The sequence below is a fragment of the Branchiostoma lanceolatum genome, chromosome 4 (genome assembly GCF_035083965.1).
Source record: "Branchiostoma lanceolatum isolate klBraLanc5 chromosome 4, klBraLanc5.hap2, whole genome shotgun sequence".
Classification (NCBI taxonomy): domain Eukaryota; kingdom Metazoa; phylum Chordata; class Leptocardii; order Amphioxiformes; family Branchiostomatidae; genus Branchiostoma; species Branchiostoma lanceolatum.
The window spans coordinates 13,682,438-13,708,948 of NC_089725.1; the positions used below are offsets into that span (position 1 = coordinate 13,682,438).

The following is a 26,511-nucleotide window of genomic DNA, read 5'->3' on the forward strand; positions in this document are numbered from 1 at the left end:
TTCAAATCATGACTTTTAGTTTTAACCAGCATACTATATCAAGACAACTTACCATAAAACCATATAAAGCTACAAGTATTTCGAATCTACACAAACAGTGCAATAAAATTCACTTGTATAACACTTTTGGATTAGTCTGCTTTAGATGTAAATCTAAAACCTTAAAAAGTAACCATATTTTCAGCTTAGCCCATGCTTAAGTTCCATAAGTCGGCTGGCTCTGCTATCGGGTCGACCTGTTGTAAAAATCATGAGGCCCCCAGGCTTACACTCAAAGCAATCCATACGTTAGCACTGTAAATCTTGTACGACTTCCATTCGATAGGAACAACCCTTGATCCATAAACGATTCATGTGCATACTTCTCGTCCCCCTGGAGGGGAGTGAGGAACAACAACGGTCGCAAAACGGACGCTGGCTCGTAGATCTAACGACGAGATTAAGTCCATGGGCGCAGAGGGTAGCGATCAGGGACTGTATAATTCACTGATTATGTTCACTGACGAGTAATGAAGTTCCGCCTTGGTGTTTGGGGGAGTTCAGTTAACCCAGGTTGTTATATGAGAAGACCTTTTTATTAATCTTATCACAAGCAAAGATGTATGTGAGTTGTGAGACATGGTGACAAATTGGTTAGCCATAATCTGTAAAAAATGTAATAACAAGAAGCATTTCGTTAATGGTATCAATGCCAAAATGATACCAGTAGCAGTCAAGCAAGTTTTGATTTATTAGATTGATCATATGGAAGACGCACAGGAGCATGGCAAAGCTTTATGGACATCATACAGTACAAGATATTATTAGGTCAGGGGTTCACCTCCAGTCAATACATCATTCAAATATAACATCTGTCTAATCATAGAAGCCACAACCTATGGCATACAGGTACCTGCACATGCAAAATTACCAGTAAGATGGGAAATCTTACCAGTGCTATACAACTCAATTTTTTTGTCTGTCTTTATGTTTTCTAAGATGTCTGATACCATCTTAAATATTGAAATTTGTTTATAACAGGATCTAGGGTGGTAAGTTTGGGCTTCCTCTTGCAAATGGACATCAATAAATGTCACAAGAGAGTTGGCACAGAAAAATACAATTTATACTTTACTTTATCTTGTGGCTAATTTCAACTGAGAAAATGACACTTGCCAATGATTTTCTGTCTATGTTGGCATGCCACATGCCAGCAATCAGAGATGGCAGCCTAAATTGTTCTTCTTTGTGACTTTCCAGTCCCAGAGTCAAGATCGTGCGGCAAAATTTCAGAAACACACACATTGTGACATATATGAAAACAGACAAACACACAGAAAAGCAAGAAACAATACACTGAACTTCACTTCTGTGGGGTGAAGTAAAGATATCTAGGGCAAATACTGCATCAGTTTTAAAAAAATGTATTGGCCGTCTTTGGGTAAGTTATCTGGTAGAATCATGAGAGTTGACCTTAATATTAAAACATTTCAAGATCCGACAAAGAAAAAATCATGAAAAGAAATTACAGAAGTACTTGAATGCTATTGATGTTTTTTTGGGTTGTTTTGATAAGTAGAGAGCCATATTACTGTACACCATGTAACAGTAATAACACTATCAGGACCAGGTGACCAAATCCTTGACCCTTGGGTCACAAGATCATTGCATCATATGATCTCCAAGCAGATATAGGGTTGGAGGATGGTGACATTTTCTGACTGCCCTGTCCCCTCCTTGACTGTCAGAGAAGCTCTAAAACATTAGCACCTCTTAACATTGCTTGGAGATTAGGTGTAATGCATGTGTACACGTTGTGTGTACACGTTGTGCGTGCATGGATCACTGCCATCCTACAACAAGTACAAACACCCCTCCCTCCACACGCGACTGACACGTGTATAAAACGCATTGGTGATATACTAGTACATGCCTGTCCTTCATGAAATTAACTGCGCAGAGAGACAACTCTATTTGGTTTGCAGAGCTAGTGTCTGTGATTTTCTTTAACAACCTTGCTTTGCTTATAATATACGCAACCGTACAGTAATACATGAACCCAAAGCTTCGTCTGAGCATGCTACTACATACAGAGGTGTTACTGACTCATACAAGGCATGACAACTATTCCCTTTACACAGTAGTATCACAGATGATATATCGTTATTTCCGTACACTCACCTGTGTCCGTGAAGTTGCCACAGCCCGGTAGAACCTGTGAAACTGTCCGGAGAGGCGCACACATCACAAACCTGCCGCCATGTTGTCATCAGGTGGTTCGCCGCAGTGCAACGTGGGAGTCACGAGAATGTTCCATTTTCTATGCTTGGGGAGGCACGCATTTTGTTCAAACATTTTCTTGAGAAATCTTTATTTTGACAGACCTGGTTTTTGTCAAATTTATGTCATGTCAGTAACAGTAAACATGCTTTTATGTTGTGGTTTGGTACCGTTCTTTCTTTCCTAGTCTGTACATTATCCAATTCAATGAGTCATGGTCACTGCCAATGGTCCTGTAACTTACATTTGTAACGGCAATTTTGTTCTGGAAATTTTTCTCATTCCTTAGCTTTGGGCCACTACCTTTCCTACAAGCTCGCGTAACCATTCTCCTTGGTACTCCACCATTTAATCTTGTTGAAAATGTAGAATCAGTCTTACTGTACTATTCGTGACACAGGCAAATTTAAAAGGATCGCCCAAACAAGTTGTACCACATTTTCCCGACAAAATGTGAGCTAGTATTGAGCCAGACGATTTTTGACAACACGCAATGCCCCGGGACATCGTCGATATTACCTTTTGATATTGCTATTACAAGGGTAGTTACTGTTATCTACAGGTTATTTGGACGACTTTCGCGCCCTCAATTTCAAATGCAAACTGACGGGTAAGCAGAGTGGGGGATCCGAGTTTATTTTTGGACACACTACCCTCTGAAGCCAGCCAATGAAACAGCCAGAAATGTTACGCTTTTTCCTAACAAAATCTGCTTGAAGACTAACTGTGAATAATGAAAGACAGTATTTTCTGGTCTGAAAAATGAAAACACCACGCAAATTAACGTTACACTAGCAGTCATCATTAGAATCTATCAAGAACATGCTAAGTACTTTTGCATGTATCTAAGCCCAATGATGTATGCAAACCAGATTAAACCATATGCTCTACTTCCCATTATTGAAATGCAGCCACATGTATACATATAGCTTTTGCCGTTATTCTTTCACACTCGGTACTTACGCACAAATTTAAATCACCAGAGCACGCCGTCAGAGATAGAATTTAATCATTAATCGTTGCCAAACATGAAATTCTAAACTTTGCAGGCACACGCCAAAATCTATCCGATCAAAACCTTGAGCACGCCTCCGAAAACCGTCAACTAAAGGTGACAAAAATTATATTAAAAATACATATAAACCCATTTTGTGGTTTATTAGGTCCCTATCGCTAAATGTATTCTTCGTTTTAGTTGTTACACTAAGGAAGCACGTGACCAAATTTTGAAAGGGATTATTTGTTTTCTACTCTTTGAACAAACGGTTGGTCAGTTTGTTTGGGGCGTTCTACAAGATATAGTCACATGCCCCAAGTAAGCTGCGGATTAAATATGGCGCGGTTTGTCCTCTACAGCATCGTGCTGATTGTTCTTTGTTCCGTCCCAACCCACTGTCAGAAGAAGAACGAATCTGAGGGAGTGATATTTCTGGAGGAGTACGACACACGGGCGAAGGAACTACAAAATCGCGCCGTCATCGCAGGATGGAATTACCAGACCAACTTGACCGAAGAAAACGCCAAAAAACAGGTAACGTCATTGAACTTCCCCTATGCCTTTTGTGTTATGTCGTCCTTTTACGTGGCAAAAACTGAGAACAAAGAAAGTGTGACGCATATATCAATTTCTCTGTTGTCTTCGAGGGTCCATACTGTAATCTCCAAGAGTCGAAGCACGTGAATCGATCGGGTTAATTTTGTTGGTCTTTTACCGAGTTACCAATGGAATTTTGCTGTCGATCGTCGAATAGAACACTTGTGTATCACTTCTGGCACCCCAATCCCACACCAGTATACTAGTAAACAACGCACTTCAAAACTGCAAAATCTAATAATTTACGTGAGCTATTTCAAACGAAGTGGGCTGTTACTCCCATAGCAACAGACTGTATTTTTGCGCCACTGTTAACATCTTCGTTAACGAAAAATTACAAATACCTACACAACTGAAGTTAACTTAACTAAACCGTGTCGATTTCATTACTATACTTACGTGTGATACAGTGATAAACCAGAACTATATTTATTAGGGCTTTAAATCATGTAGACATATCTTTGTTATATATTTTGCCTGACCCTTACCTCGTCCATAATGATTTGAATGAAAAGCGGACTGCATGCAGGCCGATTTGCGCTTCTCATAAATAGATAAACAAACAATTATTGCTGACTTAATTTAAAACAACGGCTTGTTTATTACGAAGAAAGAGGAATTCTTTAATGAATGAGAGAACGAAGGAAGGATGAAAATTGTGCGACATAACACATGGAGTAAGAAAGAATGGATGGGAGAAGAGAAATTACAAGAATCTATTTTCTTTCGACCCTTTTTCAATTTAGAAGCTATTTTGGGGGTCCAAGAAATGACCAACTAGCAGAGAATGCCAACTGATAATACCAAGAAACAACCTACTTTATAGCCGCGGGGCGTGTTGCACGCTTGAGACCAGACGTGAACTGGACTTCGGACACAGGACCGTACCCTGTGGTCCTCACGTGCTCTGCCCTTTACTTAACCCCTTTTTAGGTTTCTGCAAGGGTCGTACTTTCCACAGTGGGGATCGATACGGGACTGCATCGTCAGGAAAACAACCCCCTCAATCACATCTTAGTGACGGGACTGAACTGTAGCACTTCTTACCAAGGGTCATTGAGAAAGAACTTGTAACGTGTCATATGTTCTAAAAAAACAACTGGTATATGTAGTACGTTAGGAATGTCATTCTTGAATGTGTGGCTTTATCAATGTAAACACTGAGATCCAGAGTTCTGTCAGATAACGGTTGTTTGATGGGGATATCAGTACTCGAAGGCCTACATGTGAGCGCGAAAGCGTTCTTGTACTCTTGCCCTACGCATTAGCATGACCGTACACTCTACATTAGCATGAATGTTAACACACGCGAGCACAAATACACACACACACACACACACACGCACACGCACACACACACACACACACACACACACACACACACACACACACATAAACACATAAACACACACACACACACAAAACAAAACATACACACACATACACATAGACACACACACACACACTTCTACCACCCAATTCTTTCCAAGTCCGCCCCTAGAACCTCTTTTAAGAATGACACCAATAACTTTCTAACGTGACATACTTATCTTTGGTCAAACATTTAATGTTGATGGGTTATCATTTGGGCACTTTGTCCACTTACTGGGCTCATGACCGTTGGACTATTGACAGCTATATCGGTTCTGCGTTTTGATTAAAGTGAATTGGGCGAACTGCATGTCAATATTCCAGATTTTAACGGAGCGTTGCTTGAAATTTAAGATTTTGTAGACTAAACAGAGAAGGCGTAAGGAAGGAAGTTTCTATGATATTGAGAACAGCGCGAGGACAAAGGTCCCATTTTCTTACAACTATATAGAGAGAGCGCTGAAAGCAGTTGGCAAGAAATAAGTTTTAAGATGTGGTAAATTACAAATATCTTCAGAATGCTTCCTAATTCTTCGGTCCCCGTTTCCAATCCGGGGCCCGGCCGGGCTGTTTGCGAAAACGAAAGATAGAAAATGCATATCAAGAAAATACACAATACATGGTTAGGAGTTTCGTGTCTTATGTTGTCTTTTATATCATATTTTTTGTTCCAACAAGCTGCCCGGTCGGGCCCCGGATTGGAAATGGGACCGTAGCGGAGTTTTGGGAATCCTATGATCTTTAAAACTTGAACCCATGCATAGGTTGAACTGAACTTGGAGGTGGCAAAGTTTTCTAAGGACGTGGCCACGGACGCGTTCGAGTATGACTGGGAGAACTTCAGTAACTTCACGGTGAAGCGGCTCTTCAGTATGATCACCACTCTGGGCACCGCCGCTTTGGAGGACGAAGAAAAGCTTGAAGAGGTACCAGACCACAAACGAAAAAATCTGTTTATCCCTGTGATGTAATGTGATGTGATGTCTTCGGAGTTCGGTAGTGCAATGCTATGTATTGAGTGAAAAAAACAAAACAATCAAAATATCTAAGTGTATTGAGAATTGATCTACACTTGTATTTTGAAGTACACGTGTACGTACAGTCATTGTATTAATTTTGATGGTGCGTTTAGGCTATAGTGATGAAGTTGAATTGCAAAGCTATACGTAAAAATACTGACAATGAAAAACGTATCTAAAACACTATACATTTTTACCCTGCTCCACTTTTACAGTATAACAACCTCCTGTCCGAGATGGAGGAGATCTACAGCACGGGGCAGGCCTGCGAGTATGATGACCCCGAAACGTGTCTGGATCTCAACCCGGGTGAGAAAGATGATAGATTGAAACTTTCATTCAGATCTTATATAACTTTACGATACATATTCATTACCATATACTTGTATTCTAGATTTGGAAAAACATGCGATAGTAGGCATTGTTAATTTTAGTCGAATGCAGTGTACGATTCTAGACTTAAGGGCCATAACAACGTTGCTATACTAGCAATTTCTGGTAACGCCACAGGAGCGGAGCCCGCGGTGTTATAAAACCAAGGCGTTAGATCTGTGCATTCTCTGGGCTATCTTTACTGTCCCTTGGGTGCATGAGCTTCTGTAGTTGCCTAGCTCTTGAAACTCGTGACTAAAATGGTGCTCCTACAGACCTGGAGGACTGCATGGCCGACAGTACCGACTACAACCGACTGCTGTTCTGCTGGGAGGGCTGGCGGGACGCGGCCGGGCGGCGCCTCGCGGATCCCTACACCAAGTTCGTGGAACTCAGTAATGAGGCCGTGAGAGCTGATGGTAAGATGCACCAAGTAGCCACATTAACCGTTGCCAATATTTCCAAGTTAATCATTATATTATGGTGAAAACTTGATTAGAGAACAACCAATCGGAAAGGTGCTTTTGTTGCACACAGCTGCTCAATAACAAATCAATTTCATCGCCTTATTTGTAGGTTGGAATGACACAGGGGAGTACTGGCGCTCCTGGTACGAGACCGCAGACTTCCAACAGCAGCTGGAGAACATCTACCAGGAACTGCAGCCGTTATACCAGAACCTGCACGCCTACGTCAGGAGAAAACTCATCGATACGTACGGAGCGGAGATGGTGAACGCTGAGGGCCCGATTCCAGCGCATCTATTGGGTAAATAGCAAGAAGCTAACTGTCCACACACAAACACACGCACACACACACACACACACACACACACACACACACACACACACACACACACACACACACACACACACACACACACACACACACTGTGACACACACACACGAACTAATTGTATTATTGGTCATCTCCATCACAGTTAAAATGATGTAAGAGGACTCGGCCGCGGGATCTTGCAAGCAATGTAAATCAACGTCAGCAATTTGTCAAGGGTGCCTGGAAGTTTATACCGTCCCCCGTCTGTATCAGTAGAACTTATTTTGTGCTCTCTCCTTACCCGCCATAGGAAACATGTGGGCCCAGACGTGGGGAAACATCTACAATCTCGTCATTCCGTTTCCCAACAAGCCGAGCATTGACGTAACGGACGAGATGGTGAGACAGGTAAGACCAATCCTAACAGTATACCATTTTGGATACAGGTCTGTCTGTTGGCATGTAGGTATGGCAAGGTCACAGTGAGTTGGAAGACCGTAAGTGGTTGGCTATCATTGAATCGTCAGGCGAGCTGTTTCAATGCTGTGTGACGCCGGTATCATCATGAACAGTGAGGTAATATGATGTTTGACAATGTTAACATCCCTCACATAGCGATCAAATTTGATAATATCTCATATCAAACTATGTATCGTTAAAGGGTTACGACGCCCGGAGGATGTTCAACCTGTCGGACGAGTTCTTCCGTGAGATGGGGCAGATCCCGATGCCTGACAGTTTCTGGGAGAGGACCATGTACACCCGGCCTGACGACAGGGAGGTCGTCTGCCACGCCTCGGCCTGGGACTTCTACCTGGACAATGACGTCAGGATTAAGATGTGCACCAAGGTGAACCAGGAGGACCTGGTGACTGTCCATCACGAGATGGGGCACATAGAATACTTCCTGCAGTACGCACACCAACCGCTACCCTTCCGCGAGGGCGCTAATCCAGGTAACCTTGTAATGCTCATCTTTCTTGAAAAAGAAGGAATATTACTGAAAAGTCATCCGTGTGACATCCCACCGAACAATTAGTGAATATCCATTAGTGACACTTAGCTATAGCTATCACAAAGCACAACATTCGTCATTTTTGTTTTTGAGTGTTATATGATTGTAGGCTTATGTACCTATTACATGTACAAGATTATCATTTCACTGGACAGAGCTTGAGACTAAAATTCCAAAATTTTAACTGGCAAAATGTACCGAAATTGATCTGATGCCAACCATTTTTGGTCAGAAAAACAAACGAGATGATGTACCGTATGATATACCCCAGGGTTCCACGAGGCCGTTGGTGACCTGTTGGCGCTGTCCGTGTCCACCCCCGCCCATCTCAACAAGGTCGGACTCCTGCCCGAGCTGGTGGACGATCCTGGTTAGTAGACATGCAGCTAAAACGTCTGCTTTGTGTATAGCGTAAACTTAGGGCCCAGTCCAGTCTGTAATTTGTCTACTGTGACTCTATTGGCAAAGTTGCGCTTAGGTTTGACCTCACAATCATTAGCTACGTCCCTGGCCAAGATCAGTCTGAGGTCAGCCAGTGTTCTAATATCGATATTCACTTGTTTTATTACTATATGTATATTGACGAATGATGCTGTTGGTCTATAGCTGTTTCTAAGAACGACTTAGAAGTAAATTCAGTAAATAAGAACAGCCTTACAATGATATTGTCTTCGACTACCTCCATTCAACCCCATCCCCGAAAACTACATTCATTATATGTACTAGTGCTGAGCGGGAAAGTCCTAAGCTATAACTCCAATGCTTTTCAGAGGTTGACATCAATTTCCTGATGCAAATGGCCCTTGAGAAGATCGCGTTCCTTCCGTTCGGTTACCTGATCGACCAATGGAGGTGGCGGGTTTTCAACGGAGACATCACGCCGGACAAGTACAACGAGGAGTGGTGGAAACTGAGGTACTCTCTGTCATAACTTTGAGTTTCTCAAAGGGGTTTAGTAAAAGTGATTATTGGCAAACCGCTGGGAATGTATTTTGGAGGTATCGTCTTTGCTGTACATAGCACCCGTTGTCTCTACCTATAAGCCTATACATGCACACAACAGTCTCTTGCGACGTTTCATTATGGTACCGCAAATCATGACTCTTAATACATACGTCTTTTGAACTTTATTGAATCACCACCTTGCAGGCATTTAGCCTGAATTGTGTTGGTGTTTACAAACTTCGTTATCAACAATATTTAAAAATGTTATCCAATTCTGAAAACATACTTAAAATTCATATATAACAATTTTGCTTAAAATTACAAATTACAGACATTAACTATACAATAATTGCACGATGAGTTAGGCAGACGTCATACGAAAGTTGATGCATATGGGATATAGTGCGTTAATTGTGATTCAACATGGCAAGGGCCCTGGGGATAAACGATTGCGAATGTCTGTTGGACCGGCTCAATGGCAGCTTAAAACGGGGAGCCCGACGCAGCTTTTTGAATAACTGATGAATAACTGATTATGGCCCAATTTCAAACCAATTTTTTCCTATTCCCTTTGATGATTTCTATATGCTCTAATATCCCTTTCACATCTCTTCGTCCAATTCCAAGGACCCAGTACCAGGGAATTATACCACCCGTACCGAGAAATCCAGACAAGGACTTCGATGCTGGCAGCAAGTACCACGTACCCGCCAATACTCCATACATTAGGTACAGTGTGCGTTTTAGTTATGATTTCTCTACCGTGTTAATGATAAAAACATATAACAACTGACCTAAGTCTTATTCTGTTAGTCAATGCCTCATTGATACATCAATATGGATTTTCTGCTAGGTGGGATAGGCTACGTACTACATACGTTTTGCCCGGTTGCATATGTCGTACGATAAGTTTAAGACAACATCTTGAGGGTTGTTCTTCAGGGACTGTCTTGGATATGTCTTACAAATCTAAGCTGTCTTGTAAGATTGTCATAGGTCCTTGTCAACTGTCGGTCACTTGGTCAAAAGTCTCGCTAAAAACCATCCTGCACACCGGAGTTTGGTTAACGTTACGTTTCTACGACTTGGAAACTGGGAGATGTGTTGTAGATTGTAGTTGTAACATTAACTCTGTATACTTTGTTGATGAATTCTGTGGTACTTTACCTGCAGGTACTTTGTGAGTTTCGTCATCCAGTTCCAGTTCCACGAGGCCATGTGTAGTCTGTCAGGCTACACAGGGGAGCTGCACAAGTGTGACGCGTCAGCCGGGGCCATGAAGGAAATAGCGGGAAGCAGACTGGCGTAAGTACTTTACCTCACCACGTTGTAAACAAACGTATTAACCAACGGAAATTAATTCAATTAACTTATATCAATTAAAAGAGAGTTTGGATTAACAATGCACTACTTTTAACCGTATACCAGTATTAACTATTTACAAAGAAGCAGAGGATCGAACATCTACTAACATAATTTCACTTGGGTACATAATTCCGCCACCCTGAAATGATATGTCCAAACAGATCTCCAACCCAATATCCCCAGTATCATGCAATCCTGTATATCTAAACTGTGCATAGGCTGGGGTGTGTTGCTACTCTCACTGTTTTTCGGTGTGGCGGATTTATGTAACCCGGCGGATTAATGTTAATGGAGGTTAGATAGAGAGAGAGAGAAAGAGAGAGAGAGAGAGAGAGAATGACTAGAATGTTTTTCTCTATTTTCCAGTGAAATGTTAAGGATGGGAAAGAGCCAACCCTGGCCAGAGGCGTTCGAGGTTCTGACCGGAAGTCGCGCGATGTCCGCGGCCGCCATCTTGCAGTACTTCGCTCCTCTGATCGACTGGCTGGAAAAACAGAACGAGAACGAGACTCTGGGCTGGGACAACGGCTGGACACCACCATGTCAGTCGCTTCTTTTATGAGAATCAAGCAAGCAAATGAATAGATATAGGACACCAAAGATGAAGTTAAGACGTGCTTGCAAAAACTGCGTCAAGTAGAAGCGTTCTAAAGACCTGTAAAAGTTTTCTAACTATAATTATTAAAACAACTTGCAAGGTGATTTTCAAGAGGGATTTGCCACCGTCCAATCGACCGGTAATGACTAACTAGCGCACCCGTGTGGTCCAGTGTTTGAATGGCAAATAATTATATGGTAAAGCGGAAGGGTGTTGAAATTAACGAGACTAGTTACTGTGAGACAATCGGCCAAATGTCGTTCTGTTGAAATGGATTATGATATTAGCCTGTAAATTGAGTCACCGAAATGTTAAATTTTATTCATACTCTTTTTTCATTGTTCACATAATGAGTCTAACGTTAGAACTTTTACTTAGAGGTACATGCAGAGGTACATGCATACCACATTTCCTTGTCTCTATGTACTTAAATAAAAGGCCTAATTCATTCCACCTGCTGACCTGTACAGACGACTGTGAGGGAACAGGTGGCTTCACGTGTCTGGACGGGTCCAGGTGTGTCCGGCCTGCCGACAAGTGTGACGGGATCCAGGACTGTGACGACAACTCAGACGAGGACCCGATCCTCTGCGAAACGCCGAACGGTAGGTCTTTGATCCACAGGCACCCTTCTCACTGGACCCGCGGCACGCTGGCGGCGTCGCTGCGTCCTAAACTAGATTTGTGTTACCCTTGACTTTATAATGGGAATATCAGTCAAAAGATTAGTTTTTTGTCGATGAAATTCGTTGAGTGCTTTGTCAATTCGATCGGCCGCAGCGACGCCGCGAGCGTACCGCGCGTCCAGTGAGAGGGGGGCTTTAGGGAGTTTTCATGTGACGTCGAATGGACACCAACATGGTAACAGATGCAGCTGTTGCATTGCAGTGGATCGTAGCCCAGACGTTTACGGACATCCAGAGTCCTTCTTACACTTGAGCTCTCAAATAACATCTATTAAGTATGTACAGCTCATCATCACAGGAGAGAATACCTGAAGAATACATAAAAACTTGCCAATTGGATTAAAAAAAAACGCTATGTACGCTTGAGATATGATCCATTGCATTGAAGCGCATTGATGTGGAAAGTCAGCAAAAACGCCCTGCATGTATATACTGCTGCTTAGTTTCTTTTCTTAATCAAAACCCAAAATGTGATTTTGTATTGTCTATACACAAATACTGTTCAAAAACTTGTTATGTAATGTCTCATGAACTTTGCATCGTAAATATTAGGCGTGTCGGGGTAAAATGGCAAAAGGTTAACGCATAACGTCGTATTGATTTATCGATTAGCTCTGCAAACTTCAAAACATAAAAAAACTAGAGTTCCACGAACACATTATCTTCGCCAAATAATCAAGGCTTATTATGGAGAGTGATTGATATTTACGTGCTTATCACCCCCTACAAATTTGATCATGCACCATACCATTAAAAGTTATGATGGGGCGAATGAGTCCAGTCTAGATGGGGCTAAAAATCATTTGGTGGTACAGGACTAGTATATGTGTAGAGTGTGCTGGTACAAATGTATAACTGGTCATGAAAAAATATGAGTATGTTGATATTATATGGGCCACAAAGGTTCAATATTGCAGTGTTGTAAGTTGAAAGTGATGATGAAATGACACAGTCAATATATATGAATAGAATAAATTTTTATTCCATATCATACACATTTTGAAAGACATAGTACATGTACATGTGACTTTTCCGCACCTAGCAGTGGTGCAGTTTTAGTACAGTGTACTCTCCAAGCAGAGGAGTGGGTCTGGCTGGTTTTTGTCGTGTTTTTAGGTGTTTTTGTCAGGCTTTCTATTTTGTCCCCTTTTCATTTATGTCGCCAATCGTGGTGAACAAAAATGCCTAAACTGAACGCGTTTAAAACCAGCAGGACCCACACCTCTGCTTGGAGGATAGTTTATTTATTTGACCTACATGTACGTTTATGCATGGCCATCTGGTTACATGACCTGACAGTCCCATGTCCGATTATGAAATGCAGTAGGTTAACAAACTTTCCTTTCATTACCTTCGCAGAGAAGGTTATGCAGAGGGTAGCGTTTGTTTGTGTGTTTGTAACGTACAGCATAACTCGAGAAGGCTTGGATGGATTTTCTTGATATTTTGTAGGTGGGTAGGTCTTGATGAGACATGGAAATGATTAGATTTTGGGTCCCCTAGCGGCTTGTTACGGTACTGCAGTGGAACTTCTTGTTTTGATATCTCGTGTTCTGGACATGCTACGCCATGGTCCTGCTTTTTGAGTGGTAGATAGCTCTTTGGACAGATGGTGTAGGTTTTGGACCCCTAGCGGCTTTTTTGGAACTGCAGGAACAGGTTTTGCTTCAGACTTTGAAATAGAATAACTCAAGAAGGGCCTGATGGATGGTCATGATTTTTGGCAAGTAGCTAGCTTGAGTGATGATGTACATGATTAGATACTTATTATGCAAATCAGCATCTTGTTGCATAATTAATGAGGAAAGTTTATACATCCGCCAAAGATGCTGATTTGCATAATAAGTATCTAATCATGTACATCATCACTCAAGCTAGCTACTTACCAAAAATCATGACCATCCATCAGGCCCTTCTTGAGTTATTCTATTTCAAAGTCTGAAGCAAAACCTGTTCCTGCAGTTCCAAAAAAGCCGCTAGGGGTCCAAAACCTACACCATAGGACTCTCAAACATGTGACATATGTAACTGAAGATGAGAGAAATATTAATAGATGCCAACTAGTGATAAATTGAATGAGCTTGAGGTGTGTTCTGGAGCTCATTCACACGCTCATTCACACAAGTAACACGTGAATCAACTAAAATACTTTTCAGAACTAACGTTCGATAAATATGGTAAATAGCTAGGGCTCTTTCAAGTAGATTTATCAACACCTAGACTCCTAAGTCACAGGATACAGAGGCAGAATCCACAACCAATATTCATAATCATCAATATTTTTAAACGTCTATTCATCAATGTTTATGTAAATTTTCTATGAATTGCTGAGACGCATATCTATAAAACATTGATGAATATTTAAAAATATTCATGAACATCAATTTTCTGTACATTCAGAACAGATCTAGAATTTCCGAAAGATTTGGAAGATTTGGAATTTCCGAAATTTCCGGAATATCCGGAATATCCGGAATTTACGGAATATCCGGAATATCCGGAATTTCCGGAATATCCGGAATATCCGGAATATCCGGAATATCCGGAATATCCGGAATATCCGGAATTTCCGGAATATCCGGAATATCCGGAATATCCGGAATATCCGGAATATCCGGAATTTCCGGAATATCCGGAATATCCGGAATATCCGGAATTTCCGGAATATCCGGAATATCCGGAATATCCGGAATATCCGGAATATCCGGAATTTCCGGAATATCCGGAATATCCGGAATATCCGGAATATCCGGAATATCCGGAATATCCGGAATATCCGGAATTTCCGGAATTTCCGGAATTTCCAAATTATATCATAATATCATAATTCAAGGCGATGACGTAAGGCATCATATGATATTCATGATATTCATAAATTCATAAATTATTATATAATTATATCATAATATCATAATTCAAGGCGATGACGTAAGGCATCATATGATATTCATGATATTCATAAATTCATGAATTCAGAAATTCAGAAATTCGTTAACTTGACTCGCGGGACTGTGCATATAAGTTATAAATTTATAAATTGAATTCACGAATTAATGAATTAATGAATTTATGAATTTACGAATTTATGAATACTATATGTATGCGTTTCAATATTATTATATATTTTCTAAAGATATAAATGAAAATTTACATAAACATTGATGAATATTCATAGACATTTACAAACATTGATGACTAGGAAAATACCCTTCTATTCTACATCTGTATTATGGAGAAGTTTAGCCTTTTTATCTGGTGTTAATAAATCCACAAGGATGTTATGTTTTATAAATATACGTTTCAACATAGATAAATATTCATAGATATTAATGAAAATTTACATGAACGTTGATGAATATTCAAAGACATTTACAAACATTGATGACTATGAATATTGGGGGGATTCTGCATCTGTATCATGGAGAAGTCTAGGTAACATCGCCTTTTTATCTGGTGTTGATAAATCTACTTGAAAGAGCTCTAGCTATTTACCACATTTATCGAAAGTTAGTTCTGAAAAGTATTTTAGTTGATACACGTGTTACTTGTGATAATAATTGGCAACATACCTCAAGCTCAGTCAATTAACAAGGCTGCTTCAGGCAAGGAGTGTGGTTTGTAGATGTTAATGCTGTTGACTGTGTAACAGTGGGGGTTCAAGCGCCTCCAACTGACCAGTCTAACTGGTCGCGACCTTTTAGCCTAGTGGTTAAGGCGTGCGTGCCTGTGATCTGGCCTCCAGTTTCGGCGTGAGTTCGAATCTCGGTTGGGATCACTTGTTTCTACTCGATCGCTCCTTTGATTTGTTTCACTGGTTCCCACACCGGCCGGCCCTGTGAGTAACGATCAGATTACACAGGGAATATCGTACTCGGAGACTCGGGACCAGTCTAGAAAGAAAAGGGGGAGTAGTGTAACAGTGGGGGTTCAAACGCCTCCAACTGACCAGTCTAACTGGTTGCGACCTTGGGCCTAGTGCCTGTGATCTGGCCTCCGGTTTCGGCGTGAGTTCGAATCTCGGTTGGGTTCGCTTCTGTTTCTACTCGCTCCTTTGATTTGTTTCAACTGTGGTCGATAGTTTGGTGACTGTGGTAGCTATGCACTTCACTCCATCGGCTGAAATATATCGGCTGTGTAGGATTGACGTCTTGTGTAGCAACAGTCATCCCCCCTCCTCCTGTTCCATTTCTGTCTGCTCTGAATGCCGTTGCTTGTGGCAGAACATTTTTAGTCTGTTGTCGGCCATTCAGGAAGGTTTCCACGAAACAGAAGACATCGACTGGTTGTGTTGATCTGTCAGCTCTCATATTTTCTAGATGTTCCGCGTAGGAGTATATTCAGGAACTTGACATTTAATGCAAGTATCACCTTCTTCTGTGTTAGGTTGTTGTGTAACCTTTGACACAGGCAGCTGTTTTAGGAGTTCCATTTCTTTAAGAACATATATTTTGGTTTACAGTATTGTAATTCACTAATTGTATACGATTTAAATCCCAATAGATACAATCCGTTCAAACTCAACATGACGTAAGGCAACATATAACTGACCTGAGAAAAAACGACCCGTTTGCGCTCAAAGGGGACAACAGTTTTGTCCAGTGATCTACCTTAAACTTTAGGTACAGCCCCATGCTAAAGATTGAGGATACTTTTCTCGTCGTGCTTGGATCGTCCGCTTGCCGTAACTGAGAACTTATTGAACATTGTCTTTTGATGGGTACCGCATTTGGGTAAATCTTTCTTGTATTTGCTTTCACTGTCGAATTTTACGAGGAAGGTGTGGACATCATGGCATGTGCTGTCAATGCCTACGAATGCGCCCTTAACAATTCCGTCTTATATGTTAACGTTGGCAGTGACCACGACTCTTGCACCTACTGCTATTGACAATATCTCTCTAAAGCCTACTGTTTCACTTTTTTTGGAGGGTGTTAGATTTGTGAGACCTGTTACTGTTTTTTCGTGTCTCTGTCTTAAATGTGAAACACCCTGGAGGGGAGTTCAGTCAGGTCCTGATGGGTAGCATGGGTCTGTTTTAAAGATTATCCTGATTTTGAGGATTTTTATGTCACTATCTGCGCAAGAACCTTTTCTTACTCTCATCTACGAAGGACTGTGGTCCACATCCAGTGTGGTATACAACTGCATTTTACAAACCACATAAAGATTAGTATAATGCCTTCTGTAGTGCCTGCTGCTTGCACATTTCCTTATATTCATCGTTTTGACTTGTCCCGCACAGGACCAGACCTTTCCTGTGTTTGTTGATATAAGCTCCGTCCCAGCCGGAGTGTAGTTTGGCCGGTGGTTTTTGAGGTCACCAGAAAGCATCAATCTAATTTGCACAGGCCTGCTGACAAGCAGGTGTTGTCCTTAGATATAGGTCGACAAAGGGTACTTAAAAATGTAATTATAAACAAGCCTATTTCACCACTTAATTAGACCCTAATTACAATTTCATATGTCTTTATTTGTTAATCATTACCTCAATAACCTACCTGTCCAAAACAATGCAAATTCATCAAACCCTACCCGAGTTATTCGCCTCCAAAGGTAACATAAAAAAGGTCTACTGCAGTTCTAAGCAAGCCTCTAGGGGGTCTAAACTTACATCACTTACTCCCTGCCCCAAGAGCTGTACACCACTTAAAAATCGTTACCATAGCACTTGTATGAAATTTGACTACAAGCTTTCGGCGAATTCATAAACTTTCCTCATTTATTATGCAAATTATCGTCTTATTTGCATGACAAGCATTCAGTTATGTAAAGCATCACCGAAACTATCCACATGCCATAAATTATGATAATCCGTCAATCCCTGCTGGAGTTATTCGTCTCCAAATGTATTAACAAAAACGCCAACTGCAGTTCCAAACGAGCAGCTAGGGGGCCTTTATTCCCACCACTCACTTGCCGTCCCAGAAGCTATATACTACCAAAAAATCATGAACCTGACGCCTCCAGAAAATTTGGCCTCAAACGTTGAAGCTCCGCTGCAGTACCTCAAATACCCGATAGGAGGCCCATGATCGAACTTGACCTTCCTCTTTGACATCACTACCTATCCACGAAATATCATGCACAACCGCCAATAGCTCCTCGAGTTAGGCTGGCGACATACAAACTCTCACACACACAAAGCCTGCTGCAGTTCTGTAGGAAAGCGCCAAATAAATTATTTCTAAACTTGACCTCCGTTCCCACAATTTCTTCCAAACTACCAAAAATCATTGAGATCCATCAACATTTCCGTCACTTTTTTTGCCTACATACAAACACAGAAAAATTAAAAGTCCGCTGCAGTATTGTTGGAAAACGACAGGTGAACGATTTTTGAACTTGACCTTCCTTTGCACAACCACTACACACCTACCAAATATCATGAAGATCCATCAAAGGTTTCCCGAGTTATGCTCTTGACATACATACAGACCCACACAACAGCCGGCTCAACCGAAAACATAATCTACTCCGAGTTCCTCGGCGAAGATAATTACATAATGTATGAAAAGAGTGGCAAATACGGTCACACTTCCTTACCTAGCTAACGCAAAGGTTTAAAAGCTTTGAAATAATTGAATCAACCGAAAACGTTTATTTTTTGTCTTTACTTTTTACAGCGTCATTTTTCTTTCGTTACAGATGATTCCTCGATAATGACGTCATCACTTGTTGTCGTCCTCTGGGCAGTGCTCGCCTCGACAATGATGACGTCATGGACCTGAGAGGGCGAAAACTGTCGACGTCATGTTTAATGTGACGACGTGTGTGCAATGGCACAACATAACATAACACCAAATACTGCATATGTAACAAAGAAAGCAATGAGAAGGCTACATTTGAATCTACTAGTATTCTTCAATGAAGGTTATAGCTGTTTTACTAAAATGGACACATCGCTATTGTAAACCTTTTAACAGTTGAGGGAAAGAATGGACGGAAGGGTCAATATGTTAGTATCGAGTAGTTTTGATATAAGTTTGCATCATGGATAAAATAGAATAAAAAAGTATGTCTATTTGCGTAACTTACTGCAAGTACGAAACAAAAATTGCTGCAGGCTGTTACCGCGTCTTCAATTTGTTGTTGTTTTTATTTAGGCCACAGCAAGTAAATTCTATGGATGACATCAGCGCGCGCATTGATTTTCACTTGATTTTCAATTAAAAAACAAGAATCTTTGGCAATGGTCAATGTACCCAAAACGGGGCAATATGTTTCAAACGTCTGTCAGTTCCATTGCAAAAACGTTCTAGCTGCCGTAAAAAAGCATTTGCACATGATATAAGAATGGTGAACAATTATTGTGTATGCAAGCTGTAGAAAGATTGCTCCTCGTCACCAACTTACAGGAGGACACAGTGCACCCCCCACGCCAATCTTGTAATTGGAATGTAGTCTGTTATTCCTGTGCCAATATTATCAACAACGTGTTATCCGATGTGTTTTTCTTGAATGAAGTGAAGTACTGACAAATCCAAAAAGAGGGTCAGATGATGTAACTAATGTTATGCGGTTTGAGTAGACCATCGTCTATCTGTCTGTCTGTTGAAGACAGAATATAAAGATGGGGGATTTCTGAGGCACGGAAATTCAGAGGTCTTTCTCCCACTGATCCTATACTTTGGGATTTATACTTAGAATAAATGAGATGTCATTATTACCATCCACAAATTCTTCACTGACAGAAAGTACCTGAATTCATTTGAACAACTTACTGTTACGAAGGTCACTCTAGCATTCTTTATTTTACCTGACACTTAGAAATAGGCCACACAGGCTTGAGCCGGTCGGACACCAGAATACGTGCAGAGTACATATGTATCTTACTAAAATGATATAAAATCAGTACTAAATCAGTTGTCTGTGCGTGTCTTTTTGTGTTTTCTTGAACGGAAAGATAGAACGATATAAACTGACATAAGTGTCACTTTGCAATTATGATCTTTGAATCGTTATCATTAGGAATTACTAGTACTGGACAAAGGAAATGCTCTATATAATATAATAGACGTATGATCTTGATTAATTACCGCACGCCGTTTGTGGGTGACCGTTATCCACGAACATCGGAGTGGTGATTAGGGCGTCTTGCGGCTCCATTGCAAATAAATGCCTATAGTTTTCATAGTTTTTTTGATAGAAGTGAAAGAAGTTTACAACATGCATATATTTCCCGTTTTCGGCATGTTAACCATCGTCAGAGGGTAACCGTTTTGTTTTGGCAATCAGCGCGTCTGATGTCATACATAAATTCCACTTGCTGTGGCGTAAGTTGGTATAGTGGAAATAGACCAGAGCGCCAGCGTAAGTTGGTACAGGGAAAATTCAGCTCAGTGAGAGTATAATATGATAACACATGTGATACACATTTATGTACACGTTTCTTGGACTCTCTGTGGAAACGCAGGAAGACTACTCGATGTGAATAGCATCAAAACTACATGTATATGGTGAAAATAGTCAAGTGGGGAAGCGCCACCTATCGGGTTGCTAGAAGACGGCAGGTAAGTCGCAGGTGGTGCACGCAGAGGACAAATCAGCACCAAGGACACCACCAGTATCTGCCTTTTTCCTGGCTCAGCGGCAGATGTAACTGTTTGGTTTTATATAGATTACAACAAAAGAACCCATTGCAACAACGGGAGCCGATGCCACTAACTGTTTTCGTTGTTTACCCTGATATTACATTATGAAGCAGCTATTTGACCTCTCCAGAGTTCAAGGGATTGTAGGAAAATAGACCTAGAGCGTTTTCTATTCATACCGCGAGAGAAAGTAGTCCTTTCCATGAACTCTAATATGCCTAACGTTATAACCTCATGAAATAGGATTAGATTATGGACAGTCCTTCAGAACGCGATAATCTACAGGAAACGCAAACTCGACAACTTCTGTGCCGGTATGTCATTCAAGGCAATTTGGATAGAGGTTGAAAATGGATGAGAAATCTGCAATACTGCCAATAGTAGTGGGATGATTTTTGTCGTCTTTGGTGTAATGCGGATTGGTGGCTCATGGCAAATTGGAAGGCATCCCCTCCATTCTGACTTGTACAGCGTAAAGCTGGTAAGAAAAATGTTGATAGAGTTTGAGGAGAGGTGTTTCATGGCGATCATGGACTGGGAATGAAATGGTTGAGAGAGTTTGCAGGGATGTTAAAGGAATCCTTATTAAACTCCAGAAGGGGGTGTTATTCTCCAATGAATTATGTATCAGTAAATGAAGTATGTATTTTTTACTACCTGTTACAATTCTTCATGAGTGAAGACGCCGCATGTTTCTCCTGCCCAACCCGGGTAACAGCGGCACGACGTCCCCTGCCGACCGGGAAGGTACTGCAGCCCCTCACGAAACCAAGATGCACATTTCCTTGGTATGAGCTGTGAGACCAAAGGAAGTGCCGTTATAAGCTGCACATGCTATCCGATATAAACAAAATGTTATAATTGTTGCACTTGGCTACACAGAAAATATGTGTACAACATCATTTTAGTAGGCATCCTGATTATACATTGATCATCTTAAACATTTTGTATTCATTAATTATATCAGCGAGAACATGACTCAGATGATTGCGACAATGCTTTTTTTTATTCCTGAGTCTTGTAGCTTTGTTCCGGAGGTGTAGCCTAAAAAAACACACAGCCGACCTGTTCGTGTGACTGATGTTCTTTGCTTGCAGCGCCTCCTGGTGGTTCTGGTGTCTTCTGCACCACACTCTGTACTCCCTTGTATACTTTGTCGACTCTGTCTGTCTTCACTGCTGCGGCTACTGGCGTCCTTTTGTAAGAAGTTACGCACCTGTGAAGACATATACAACTAACGTATTAGAATAGATAGTATACGGAGCAGTATGTGAAGTAAATGAATGTATCTACGTAGTATCAAATATGCCCAAAAAAGTAACTGGATCAATATGAAGACTAAAACATACGACCTATATTACAAAGACAATTTGACTTCGTCCCGGCGTGGAATTGCCGTAACGTTGTTATCTGTTACCGCGGAAAGCAAAACATTCCCAATATCAGTCATTGGAAAATATATGTCCACGTCATGACGTGTCATACATATGTAAATCGTTATTTTCTCAGAGATAACATTATGATGTAGATGTAGAATTTCATGTCAAAATGTGGTTCTTCGGTAAATATTCAATTGAAAGCACGAGGTGTTACTAATCATCCTGCAGACGTGTTGTGCGGTCTTCTCTTACCTGCCGTGATTGCTGCACTCCCTCCTGCCACAATCCTCCGCCTGTTTCATCATCTCCTTTGCAAATGGCCCAAACGTTGTCGTCACATAATCCCGGAGTGATAAACAATTCTCCTGAAAAACAGGAAATATCCTTGAATTGGATGTCCTCAACATCGACCAGTCGCCAAGATTATTCAGTACTTGGTAAGGTCGCTTCAATAAAGAAGATTATTGGAGAATTCTTCCACTTTAGAGTGAAGTATAAATGGTACGTTTTCTTTTTAGTGGAACATAAACACACCATTTTAAGTTATCCAAATGACCGAGACTTTCCGAGTGATGGACAGTCGGCAAAGTTCGGATATTATCATGTATCCGTTCGTGCGATTCCGGCACCGGGAGAATACTAGGTTTTAAAGGGTTAATTTTTCGGGTTATTCATCTATACAGCATGCTACACCGAGCTTACTGCCAGGCAGATCTAGATGGGGTCTAATGTCTTAAAGAAGAAAACAGAATCAGTGCTCCCACCTTGGAGTTGACGTCAGCCGAGGCCCCCCAGATGACCACGCCGGCCGAGCCCTGCCCCGCTGCCTCCTGTATGGAGGAGACCAGGTCAGCCTGAAGAACAACATAGGAGAGATGAAGTTTTGAACGACAGAAAAAAATTATCTCTAGAGTCAGTTAATATTAAAAAGATTCATTTCAGTTTGTATTTAGGATAGCGTTGTTCTGATGCACGTTTTATTTCATTCGTTTTTGTGTTTTGAGTGCGTGTGGATGTTTCGTAATGTTCCATTAAAACACAACTTTATGCCTGTGGTAAACAAATGACCACTTTTTTTGCAAAGAAATATAACAATGTTAGTGTTTTGATAATCATGAAACAAGTACTGCACTAAGCTAAAGTTCGATTTATCTGTAAAAGGTGGGTAGTTTCTGTAACTAATCATGAAACATTGATAACCTTCGTAAGGCATTCCATTGAATCCCGATACCGAAGGCGCACGTAAGGGTAGACGGGGATAGCCGAACTTTGCCGACTGTCCATGACTCGGAAGGTCTCGGACACTCGGGCACGAACATACTGTTCGGAACTGGGCTGAGTTTTGAAGATGCCTGTCAGGTATATGTTCGGGTACAAACCCGTGCTGCCCTCCCACAGCCATTGTAGTTGGTCATTGTCAGATTTCACCTCCTGAAGAAAACAAGGAGCACTTTCACAACGACATTCTTGCTTTAAATTTCAACAAATAGATCCAATGGCAAAAAATGGAGCTCGGGCTATTATCCTTGGCGACCTTAAACTTGGCCGATCCCTCCAGGGCTACCCCTAATATCATTGTGTGCCAAACCCATACCTGCTCATAGTTATTTCAATGTCAGACGTCAATGTCTTACCTTCGTGCAGTCGTAGCTTGTGCCCTGACGGAGTTGAATTTCACTTGGGGAATTATAACAATCCGGGAACAAGTAAAAACCCCAGAAACCTCCCGGACGTAACGCCTTAACCAGACTCAACGTTTTCCCCATCCACATCCTCGCTGCTCCTTCAAACGCCTCTTTCGCCTTTGAAGTCACTTCCACTTTCGAAGCATCCGGTGACGATTGTCTGACGAGATCTTCTGACTTTGTTCGGTAGATGCTCTTCGTCAACAATAAAATATGAATTTGTTTTCTTCAACTATATGTTACGGCAGTACATATGAGTTCTACACATCACATGTCTATAGATTTGTTTCACGGTGATTTCAATGTCAGGATAGTAAAACGCATGGCGAGGAAAATGGTTTTAGAGTGCTTAGAACCGGCATACACATAAGTACATATGTATACGATGTTGATGTCTTGCATTTGTGGTGCTGTGGTCGTCGTTAACTACACGTTTAGGGATAACTTGCAACATAGAAGCATTAACAGCCTCAATGCTCAGATGGGTACCTGGCTGTACGTTCAGATTCATATGAATATAATATTTCTATAATATTTCATAACTATAGACTGAGGTAATTAACGATTATAGTCTTGAATATGCTCGTCGAATTAAAACTTACTTTTGACTCCCAGTTTCGGTTCCACAGCGGCCGCCATGGTTTAAAGTCGATCACTCCTAAACCTTGATAGTCGGCGTCGGGAATCAGTCGGTAGATGTCGTCTGTAGCCTTGGCATTGTGGGCTTCAATGTCGGCTTTCTGTGGTATACAGCTCAACATAGTTACAACGGTTTTGTACATAATTTCCGCCTGGATTCGATTTTTCCCCCAGTCAGAATTGTTTTTATCTTTTATTTTCTTATTTCCTTTTTTGGACAGACAAGGGCGACATGCATGGCACTGCACTCATGTTTTTCATAACTGACTTTAAAAGTGCCACGTACAGAGAAAAAGTTTTCCCCAGTCAGAATTCTTAATGGAAGTCACATCATTATCTACTCAAAGATTCCTTAAACCCTATCCGACTTTACATGTGCAAACGTAGAATGTAACATTAACGACTATGCCTTACCATACCGATACATATCCATATCAAGACGTGGGGTATGGAGGGAAAAAGGGACAATGGGTACGATGAAAATACAAGAGGAACGAGGTGCCTTTCTTTTCTCTTATCAAATACCTGAGGTAGCCCGCCATTGATGTCCTGTCCCGTCTGCTCGTGTATTTTCGGAAACAGCCCGAGGTTCTTTTGCGGGTAGAAAAGGGTGACGTATGTTCCATTCCATTCCTGCCCGGGGTTGGACACGATATCGTACTCGTTCAAACTGAACTCAACACTAAGGAACGAACAATATCGTCGTCTCAGTTAAACATTTAATCCAGCACAAAGACAGTAACTCATATGATAAGGATTCTATCGTAGATAATTAGATCTGCTGCATGAACGATGTGTCACACGTGACTTTCCGGAAGCGTGACGTCAGAAGAAGGTCAAAGGCTTTCAAAAGTCTGTATCGCCCGCCGTCCTAGGTAAATATTACAGTCAAAATAAAATAAATAAATATTACAGTTGGTGAAATTTCATTGGCTCGGATGTGCATGACCACCTTTACATCCGTAACAAGTTAGTAGCCTTGTTCAGTGTCCACAAATGGATTGAAGACTTCAAATATATCTAGCTCTGATAATGAAGTTCTACTGTAATATCTTAGTTTTGCATGCCTAACGTTACATTTTCACAAGTGTGTTCGATAACAATAGGCTTCCGTCAGATAATATAGAATTTACATCTAAAAAAACATGCATATATTGTCTTTTTCTGGAGGATAACAACTACAATATATAGTGATGCATTATCTGCCAGCATACCCGAACTTCTCAGCACACTTTCTAGAGGGGACGTTCCACACTATGTTAAAAGGTCTGTCAGGTAGTGCTGGTCCTCCATGTGTGACGTACACCTGTACAAGCCACAGAAGCACGAGGAACTTGCTCCTTGGATTTGGGGTCATGGAGTAGAAGCTATCCAGAAACAACAGTAGCAGCGGCTGTAACATGTCAATAGATACCCAAAACAGGTTAGTCCAGCTGTCAGTCAGCCTCCTGAACTTTGACCTATCGTGAATTAGAATGATACGATCATACCATGCTACGACTCATATGAGTAAAGTTCATTTTTCCAGTTCATGAAGTGACGCTGAAGAAGAGTGGTGGATGTCATTCGAAACGTCCAGAATCAAAATCTTCGAATATTATTCAGTTGTAGAGTTTGAATTGTCTTTATACATATGATATGAGTAAATGTACAGTACCCGTAAAAGTCAGTAGGGGTCGCTCCTCGATAGCGTTTGTTTTTTCAGATTGTTCTGCTGTCATCTGGAAAAAAAGTACTGGTCCAACAGAAGCAATATTCTTTACCGTCACTAAAGTAGGTTTAATTTGCTAACATCGGAAGACGAGAAGTGCCCCCACAAAACCAGGGCAAACATTGCAAATTTTTCCTAAAACGTCACCGTGACTGTTCTGCCATTGTACGAAATGAAAGACTTGATATCGCAAGCATTCCGCAGAGGAGAGGCACTACTGCATCATGTAGATCTGTCCGCCCATGCAGAAATGTCCCCCTCCCCACCAAAACTAGGATGCATATTGCAAATGTTTTGTCAAATGTCACTGTGTTCCTTCGTTGAATGTGCGTAATGAAACGAAACCAAGAGTGAATATCGGAAGTACCGCCTTTGTCCGTAGAGGAGGGGAGCACTGTGTGTGTGTGTGTGTGTGTGTGTGTGTGTGTGTGTGTGTGTGTGTGTGTGTGTGTGGACGGTGTTCAGCACCAAGAACAGGTATGTTAGACTTGACTTTACCACCTT

At 41.3% G+C, this 26,511-nt stretch overlaps 2 protein-coding genes across 2 annotated transcripts; one reads left to right on the top strand and one right to left on the bottom strand.

The window, feature by feature from the left end:
* Positions 1-3,509: 3,509 nt before the first annotated feature.
* On the top strand, positions 3,510-19,864 carry LOC136432715 (angiotensin-converting enzyme-like). The gene is made up of 14 exons (XM_066424185.1): positions 3,510-3,790; positions 5,989-6,150; positions 6,459-6,552; positions 6,891-7,034; positions 7,192-7,383; positions 7,704-7,801; positions 8,055-8,349; positions 8,680-8,778; positions 9,179-9,323; positions 9,981-10,082; positions 10,527-10,658; positions 11,085-11,260; positions 11,787-11,921; positions 18,648-19,864. The coding sequence occupies exons 1-14, from the start codon at positions 3,566-3,568 to the stop codon at positions 18,728-18,730; spliced, it is 2,082 nt and encodes a 693-aa protein (XP_066280282.1). The 5' UTR covers positions 3,510-3,565; the 3' UTR covers positions 18,731-19,864.
* LOC136432716 (hyaluronidase-1-like) lies at positions 18,578-25,731 on the bottom strand. The gene is made up of 10 exons (XM_066424186.1): positions 25,511-25,731; positions 24,822-24,978; positions 24,260-24,397; positions 23,607-23,852; positions 23,173-23,403; positions 22,737-22,826; positions 22,225-22,337; positions 21,659-21,809; positions 21,251-21,388; positions 18,578-18,726 (listed from the first exon to the last, which is right to left on the bottom strand). Exons 1-9 carry the CDS (start codon positions 25,696-25,698, stop codon positions 21,254-21,256), a joined length of 1,449 nt encoding a protein of 482 aa, XP_066280283.1. The 5' UTR covers positions 25,699-25,731; the 3' UTR covers positions 18,578-18,726; positions 21,251-21,253.
* Between the last annotated feature and the right edge of the window lie 780 nt (positions 25,732-26,511).